Genomic DNA, 9329 nt, shown 5'->3' with positions numbered 1-9329 from the left:
GCTTCTCTTTTTGCTTTTTGGGCAGCCTGAATTTCATCATTCCACCACGCATCACCAGACATTCTTCCTACAACTGCGGTACCACATACTTCGAGTGTGCATATAACAAGGATATCCCGTAACATTGTCCAGGCGCCCTCTAAGTCTTTGTTTTTTATACGGTCCTCCCATGTTGCCCTACCTATGCTTTCGATTATCTTATTTTGGAAATGATTAATGATATTTTTGTTCTTTTTCAGGAGACACAAGACTAGGTTTAATGTGGTCATGCATGACACTCTACAATCGATCACAAGTATGTTATACGCCCGATTTGCAACCAGAATGGTTATTGGCTTTGGTGTGTATATTCGTAGGCTGTATTTTGATAACTACGACAGTCATACTCCTAGCAAGTTCACATTGGGATAGAAATGTCATTCCCTATGCGCGCTGGGTTGGATTTACTGCAAGTAAGAGAAACTAATTATTCAGTGGTTAGGTATTCACCAATTTGCAGGAATATGCTTCAACGTTAAAATTGACATAAATAATGTGTCTTTTTCTTTTCAGTGGTTTTATTCTGCTTAGCTGCTGTTATATTCCCTATGGGCTTCCACATAGACCAAATTGGTGGTCAACCATATCAGTTACCAAACTCACATCAAGTGGGAATCTCGTACATATTATTTGTTCTAGCTTTGTGGATCACAGTAATCTCAGAATTATTTGCAGGAAAAGTGTGCTTGCCGCATTTTTAGCGCTATTTGGTACTCCTTGTATTAATTATATTCATCTTGCAATTTTTGAAACTTTATCGTGTGAAACTTTTTTAAAACTTTTTCGAGTTTGAAAAGTTGGGTTTGTAACATTTTCAAGTATGAAGTATTTCAGTTTACAATGCATGATGCTAAAGTCCTTTATTTACCAAGTTTGTTAATCACAATGAGCTTGACCAATTTTTTAATTCAACTGACATCACCCACGATTTTTTTTATTATATATGAATTTTCAACCCTTGAGAAGTAATTTCCAATATAATTTCATTATAAATATATTTTTTTGTCTTTACAATATAATAATTGTATAATATAATTCACACAAATATCGATTATTTAAAAAAAATACAATGGGGTTTTTGCATATTTTAAAATATGCAGTTTTTTTCAAATAAGTTTGAATTTTTTTAAATGTTTGAAATGTATATTTTTTAATTTCTGTGGAAAAAGCTGATTGGTTGGGCGGATCTCCGGATGTAATTCAGTCTGTAAAGATGGTCGTATAAACGTTTAAGCCCTATTGCTAATAGACAGTCGAGTCTTAAACCTGAATATGGAATCCTAATTTACAAAATGTTTATCCGACCAATCATAACCTACGCCTGTACAACTTGGGGTGGCGTGTCAAAAAGTAACATCAATCACATCCAGGTTATACAAAATAAATTCCTAAGACGCATCACAAAAACCCCTCGATATGCCAAGAACTCTGTTCTTCGCGAACATATCTCCTCTCTCGGGAAATATGATTTTGATCGGCTTCGCAAGCATGCGATGCCAAGACTTCCTCATGAAATGAGCCTAACAACGAATTTCATTCTTTGACTCCTCTGCCTCTTCCAACTCTTCTTCTTTACTTTTCTCTCATAAAATAAATGATCAGATTGCGTGGTTTTTTCCCAGATATAAACGGCACTCTTAATTCAGGTCATGTCAAATTTCTCTCAGATTGTGTAACAATATCCAAATGGTTGGGGGCCCTTCATCAGCACCTTTTTTTAAAAAGTATCTAGAAAGAATCTAGACTTCCGGTAGGGTGATTTGTTTACAGCCGCTCGCCGCATGTTCCTTTTCAGATGTCGGAACGCAACAAGATTAGATTAGATGCAGTGCAATTATTTCGAGGATTTCCATAATATTTGATGAAAAATTAAATATTTTATTTACACTTGTTAAGAGGCTATTTTAATTTTTTTATTGTTGTGGAATGGTTGTAAGGTCGAATTAAAAAATTGTTCAACCTCCCCGTCTAATACAGTTTTTATGGCTTGAAAAATTAAAAAGGTTTGGAATTCATGATTTACCAAATGCAACGGTAAAAATTGCAATCGTTAAAAACGGTTATATTCAAATCAAAAGCGTTAATAGTTCAACAATTGTAAATTTTGGATTAAAGTTTTATAAAATATTTTCAAACTCATCGATAATTAAATGACGTTAACGAAATGAAAACGTTTTAAATGAAGTAATTGAAACTTTGGCAGAAATAACGTTAGATCATCACAAGTTTTGTGCCCATGGAGTTCTATAGTTATTATTTTTCTCAACTTTTTTTATTCCACAAAAGCGCTGAAATCTCTAAACTATGAACAAAAATGTGAAAATTGAATTTGTTAAGAAATTTCCAAAAATTCTACGTTATTTACTTCGCATCAACCTCAACTTAGAAAACGTACGTTTCTCAATCTAAGGAAGTTCTGAACAAAGGTATTAAAATAAAATTGAATTGATCAGAATGCCAAGCAAAATAAATGAGAAGGCTATTCAGAGTCTAGAAAAGCTTACGTAAATAAGGAAAATCTAGAAGTGCTAGCAATAACACTTCAAAATTCGCTAATATCATACATCATACTTTTAAAAAGAATAAATATTTTCAAAATTTGCCGAATTCAGGTTTCGAATTTTTTTCGATTTAAGCAAATTTCTCTTTTTATCCCTGCTCAAAAGTTATAAAGTTAGATTTGGAAATATCCACTTTTGAGGTTCAGATTGATGCGACTTAAAATTCTTAAATAACCTCGACTTTTTCGACATTTCTTTAAGAGTTTAATTTTCAAATTTTTGATGAAAGTTTAGCGATTGCAGCGCTTTCGCAGAATAGAAAGCATTTGATAAAAAAAACAGCGTTGTTGTAACTTGTTTTGAAACATAGAAAAATAAGATTTTTATAAAAATGACTTTAAAAAAGAATTTTATAATTTTGTTCATTTCATTTCCACATTGAAGAAGAAATAATTAACAATAAAAAAACATGTGAAATTTATCTGAAAAATTGCACAAGTGAATGGCTGTAATAGCGCTAAGATTCGCAAAATACTGTTAATGAATCAAACAAAAAATTTTTTTCATAATTATATTATAATATTTAAATTATTTATGCCCCTAAAGTGATATGTCTGCAGTAAATTATTGCATAAATTATTTATGCCCCTAAAGTGATATGTCTGCAGTAATAATATGCATTACAAACTTTTTATAAACGATTTGGCAAACTTGTTTTCTTTTTATCAATTACAAACTCAATTTTCAAATTTTTGGCGATTGCAGCGCTTCCGCGGAATAAAAAAAGGAGTTAAAACGGAAATAACTAGAGTACTCCATAGACAAAAAACTTTTGTGGATCCAACGATCTTTCTGCCAGCGCTTCAATTCAATAGAATGGACAGTTTTAAATGACATGCTTGAATTGAGTGTTTGAATTTTAAATATTGCAAATTAAGAAAATTCAGTTTAGACTAGTTTAATTTGCAGTTTAGTTTTAGTTATTACAAGTAGGAATATTTCAGATTTAAAAGCTCGAATTTGTTTATTTTAAAGACCAAGAACAATAATTTCTGCAATCCTGAGAAAAAACGTCCTTTCTTGTATTTTAGAGGATACACTGTCTGTGAATATTATGTTCTAAATCAATTTAAGAAAAAAAAATCCATTTTTTATTGAGAACTATTGTACATAAAATGTTTTCCTATGTACTGTATTTTAATTATGTTAATATACTGTAGACATTTTGTAGTAATATTTTGCACCTTGATTGGAAACTAAAAAAAGATTTATTCCCATACGAGAAAGTTGTTCAGCTGGACTGATCTGTTAATAATTATTATAATTATGTAAACTAGTAAATTATTAAACAGAGTTTGCATAGCGTTTCGTAGTATACGGTAACCGCTAAAGTCACGTGATGACGTTCCTGCACATGCTCTGCGACTTTAGTGTCACCGTTTTCCGCTAGTCGGCGTTTATCAGCGTATTATTTAGCGTTTATACCGCATCCTACGAAACGCAATAAAAGATCGCCCTACTCTAAGGAGCCGAAACGTAAATAGATTATGTAGAGTTAACTGTACATACGTTGAATTTTTCAAGAATAGCGATGGTTAATCATTGTAAACTTACTGTTAAAAAGAGTTTAAAACTCTCGAAGACTGAATTTAACTATAAGATATACATTATCACTGAATTTGTACGAATCTTCAATCTACCTTGTTTCAATCTGTTTACTTCCGACTCAATACAAGCAGAGAAATACGATAGAAGTAATCTAAATACTTATAGATGTAAGCTAGCTTTATTTAAATTTTCAGACAAATTACAATAAACTCAAAGATATTGTAAAGTGAAAATTATACGATTTCGTCATGTTTGTTATCTCTGTAACAATCAATGTACAAAAGAACATCAAATTGTTCATAATCTAGCGATGCCGATCTATCTATTCTTCATACCTCGTAATAAATATACCAAATGGTCCTTACGTTGAATATTCTTAAAGAAGATATCCAAAGTTCTACGAATTTAACTCTTATAAAAATTCGCTGCTAATTTAATATTGTAGATTTTAAGTTATTGAATGTATCACTCAGTCTTTTTTTTCGTTAAATTATACGAAATTCGGAGATTTTCATCGTAAGGAGCATCTTGTATTACATCGCACCTTATCATACTTATGGTATAACTGTATGTGTCCGTTATAGGTACAAGGCATTCCAGGGGTGACATTAGTCAGTCTAGTGATATTCGACGTAAATTTAAAAACTCCAATAAAATAAAAAGTTAACAAAGTAAGTAAACGCATTTGTAAAACTATTTTGTTAAAATCTGTAGGTGAAATAGGTACAACCTGGAAATTTCGTAGGTAAAATCGGCAGATCCTAGAAAGATCTTATTTTTTTACAGTACCCTTAACGATGATTCCTAACATGTGTACAGAGATTTTAACTTTGCAATTAAAGGCTAGATAATTATAATAACAATTTCTTCTGAAAATCTTCAAAAACAATATACATGAACAAAAAGAGTATTTGAAGATTTGATTTCGTGATGGATATCCTAATTTTCGATAAATAAAATCGATAAATACGGTATAATTCTGATTCTGGTCTCATAACGTGGCTAAATTCGTAAAAAACTGTCTCTACAAAATTTATTCTACAAATTGATCAATATGTCACATTAAAAGGCTGAAAATCAGAAACTCGAATGCTATCCGATAAATTAAGTTCTCGAAAATATTAAAAAGAGGCCAATCTCTATCTACACCATTTTCCCCGTATTTCCAACAGCGAATTCGTCCTTCTCACTCAAACGAGCTACGTTCAGCAAAATCAACTTGCCAAAAAGGTTCGCGTGCTAGTAGGGACTATTCTAATTTTCTCAAGCTATGTATAAACCATTTTGGTTCTGTAGAATATAAAAAATTTGGTAAACTACTAACGAAGGGTCTAAGCAAGGGAAAATACGGTATCCTTATTCTTGAATAGAAGTAAGCGAATTCTTGCGCTCGGATCGCATCGCTTCTCGGTACCGTTTATCACAAATTGTTAATATTCGGAATTGTTTTCGGGTTCCCTGACAATTCAATGGCTTTTTAGCAGCAGTTGCTTGATTGCGCGAACAAATCCACTCGCTTCTCGTGTGTTTCTATTCACAATAACTGACTCGACGCGAATGGTCGAATTTCTATGAGGTTTAAACTTGAAACAGTCATGATAGGGAATATACTTTGTGTCACAATGGAAACTATGACATACAGCATAACATTCTTTTCTCCGATAGATAATATAACATCTGATTCTTAACGCTTATGCTGATTCTTTTAAATACAAACATTAGCTTAAATTTAGAAAATGTAAAATGCACATTTGTTATTCAAACAATAGACAGATTCAACTATAGGTCCTGTACATCTACTCATCGTGATCTAGCAACATTTAGTGAATTATTTCCAATTGTATCACATCTTCTGTAGTAAAGTAGATAGGGCACCCTGGGAAGCTGAGGATGGAGTACGTTGCCCTCGGAGATTCCTTTCAACGAACTGTCGTCGTATCGCACCCAACCTCCATAGCCAACGTGAAAAGCATCGGTCACGTAGTGCCCTTTCGTTGCTTCCTTTCCATCATGGTACGTCACGGCAAACAGCTTGTACTGCTTTTGTTTAGGATTAAATTTTTTTGATGCATTTGGCGACAAGAATTCTAGAAAAATAAAACAACAAAAATTACCTTTTAATCAAATGTACTGAAAATAAATGAAATAATCTCCTTTAAAAAGGCCTTAAGGCCATGTAATGAGTGGGTCACGTGACCAGATTCCTACCTTACCCTCACTTTTTTAATTTCCCAACTTATTTTCACACGAAGCGCCAAATCGAGTTGAAAATTTGGTATAATAAGTAAGAAGCCCTAAGAAAGGTAGGCCTGGTCCTAAAGTTTAATAATGATGAAAAAAGCAACAAAACTTATTTACAACAAAAAAACTTTTTCCATACCTAAAGTTTAATAATTATGAAAAAAACAAAACTTATTTACAACAAAAAACTTTTTCCATACCGAAAGTTTAATAATTATGAAAAAAGCAACAAAACTTATTTACAACAAAAAACTTTTTCCATAATTTTACAAATTTAGGACCAAACCCACCTTTCGCAGTGCTTCTTGTTTAGTATCCCAGATTTTCAACTCGATGTGGCGTTCCGTGAGATAATAAGTTGGAAAGTAAAAAAAGTGGCGGTAAGGTAGGAATCTGGCCACGTGACCCACTGATCACATGGCTTTAAGGCCTGTTCTCCCCAGGAAACTTTAATCCTTCGATAATTTATCAATTTAAAAAATCGTGTGAAATATAGCAGCTTAACCCCAAAAAAGTCGGTCTTATTCAAAAAGAAGGAAACCGTTTCAATATAACCTTGCTTGAAATGGTCACTGCAGTACATGGCTGATTCGAAGCTGCTTGACAAAATGACCGATTCACATAGTCGCAAACCGATTCTGTTTTAACTTTCTGAATCTGCAGATGACAGATAGCAATTCACAGAGTCGCCTTTTCAATGGATTCTTTTTTCCTGGGTAGTTTATGAGATATTATATAGATATTATACTATTCGAGTTGGCGACGTAGACACAAAATTACAGATAGGAAAATATTTTAATCGAAAAAACATAGAACAATAAATTAAAATGTTGAAATATGCACAAAAAAGCCACTTGAACTTAAAAAAAAAAGTGTACGTGCATCTTAATGAGAGCCCTTATTGAGTATTCTACATGGACATAGGAAACACGGGACTAGGCATGCCATCCTAACTTAGCGAGCGGGGTTGAATCGACGGGAGGGGGGAGAATTCCATGAGTGGGGAGAGCCGCCATCTTAAGATGTGCCATTTGATTATGCGTACGAGTATTTTTGCCGACAAAATGTGCATGGAAATATAAACATGTGGGCGCTGCCATGTTTGTCGCGGGACATCAAAAGGTGGCGGACCTCCCCCCTCATTGCATCACCCCCGCAATGACATGCCTAGTCCCTTGTTTCCTATGTCCACGGTATTCTAACATTACGTCATACTCGGTCGGTAACGTCGAAATCTACAAGGCCATACTACTTGGTGGACTGCAAAGCATTGATTACATAGGAGTTTGACTAAAATTAATTGGGGAAGTGTGCGATTTGGACAATCCATCAAGGAAAAATATAATGTGCCGTGATTGAGGTTAGGTTGTATTATTGGGTTAGTTGGCGGACAGCATTTTTGAATTTTGGTAGTTCGTTAAAGTGTTTTTTAAAGATGTCAAGGGATTATTTTTGCACTTTGAGAAAACAAAAATTATCAAAGACTGTCAATCCTTCTTAGAAATCTTCTAAGATTTCTTGAAAATCCTTAAAGTCCTCCGAATTTTTTTGAACAATCTTCAACTTCTTTGAAATAATTTAAAATATTGTAAAAATTGACTAAAATTAATTTAAATCTTTTAAATCGAAAATCCTTTAAATTTTCCTAGGCTCCTAAAAATCTATTGGAAAATAATTAAATCAATCAATTTCTTTACATACCGTGAAATTTCCTAAAATTCATTACATCTGTTTTAATAACTTTTCAATAACTCGCTTGAATTTCTTTAAAATCACTAAAACTGTCGTAAAATCTTATAAAATCTCTTGCAAATCATTAAATCTTTTTGAAATATGTTTGGATTATTTTTAAATGCTTTAAAAAGAAACTTTAAGATTCCACCAAATCCCTAGTAATTCCTTAAAATCACTTGAGTTCTGAGGAATCCTTTAAGCCTAAATCATTTTAAAATTTACAAAATTTAATAAAATTAATTCAAATCTCTTAAAATCCTTAAATTTTTTATACTTCTTAAAATCCCTTGGAAATCCTTAAATCATTGCGTTTTTAAATCACTTGAAGTCTGAAAATTTATTAAAATCTTCTTAAATAACTTTTTAAATAGCTTTAAAACCACTAAAACTATCTTAAAATCTGATCAAATGTCTTGCAAATCCTTAAACCTTTTTGGATTCTTTAAAAAATCTTTAAAATTCATTCAAAATCGTTCAATTTTTCTGCATTCTTTTTAAATACTTGCGAATTTTTTGAAATCGTTAAAAATATCTTCAGAAATCCTAAGATCACTTAAAGTCTTTTAAAATCCTGTAAAGTCTCTTTGATATAACTTTATTTGATATGAAACTACTTAAAATCACTTATTATCGAAAAGTATTATGACATAAGTTGCCGGCAATTAAGGTTATAACCTTAATTACGAAAAATTATAATTTTTCGTGATGGATTGCCTGATCGCACATTTTCCAAATTGCAAACAATAATGAAATAAATGGTTTTTCTTTCTTAAAGGAAAAGCTATATCAAGATTTTTTAAATTTAATTTCGCCGAAATTAATAAATCTTAGTCAAAATCCTATCTAAACAATGCTTTGTAGATTTTGATGTTACCGACCGAGCGTGACGTAATATTAGAATACTTTATGGGCATGTGATACTTCGTCGTGTGATTAATCGGGTAGTTCCTCCGTTTGGGAACTACCAAACCGCCGGTTGAGAAAAATTAAAATGTGTTATAATGTTAATAAATTAAATTTTAATTAGTTGAATCAATTTTCTAATCTGATTTTAAGCAAATCAAAAGAAAGTTGATGAAAATCGGTTAATATCTTCAATGCCAGTTTTATTAGAATTGAATTGAGCCATGTCTTTAGGATTTTAATTAATGAAACAGCCTTAAATCTCATGATAATGAAAGGGTCCTCATAGTGGGGGGGGGGGGG

General features: G+C 32.2%; 2 protein-coding genes across 3 annotated transcripts in view; one reads left to right on the top strand and one right to left on the bottom strand.

The window, feature by feature from the left end:
* The window catches only part of LOC117181823 (uncharacterized protein C16orf52 homolog A), a 10694-nt gene extending 9685 nt beyond the window's left edge, over positions 1 to 1009 (top strand). The window contains exons 2-3 of the mRNA XM_033374813.1: positions 240 to 452; positions 553 to 1009. Coding sequence (XP_033230704.1) covers positions 240 to 452; positions 553 to 740 — 401 coding nt within the window. The 3' untranslated portion in view covers positions 741 to 1009. The remainder of the gene's footprint in view (positions 1 to 239; positions 453 to 552) is intronic.
* Positions 1010 to 4310: 3301 nt separating this feature from the next.
* LOC117182344 (ubiquitin carboxyl-terminal hydrolase 10-B) overlaps positions 4311 to 9329 on the bottom strand; it is a 36760-nt gene continuing 31741 nt past the window's right edge. For both annotated transcript variants that reach the window (XM_033375503.1, XM_033375505.1), the window contains exon 9: positions 4311 to 6235. In XM_033375503.1, the coding sequence (XP_033231394.1) occupies positions 5949 to 6235 (287 nt within the window). In that variant the 3' untranslated portion in view covers positions 4311 to 5948. The remainder of the gene's footprint in view (positions 6236 to 9329) is intronic.

The sequence above is a fragment of the Belonocnema kinseyi genome, chromosome 10 (assembly GCF_010883055.1).
Source record: "Belonocnema kinseyi isolate 2016_QV_RU_SX_M_011 chromosome 10, B_treatae_v1, whole genome shotgun sequence".
NCBI lineage: Eukaryota > Metazoa > Arthropoda > Insecta > Hymenoptera > Cynipidae > Belonocnema > Belonocnema kinseyi.
The sequence above is the reverse complement of the archived record's forward strand: the minus strand, read 5'-3'. Positions and strand labels throughout refer to the sequence as shown.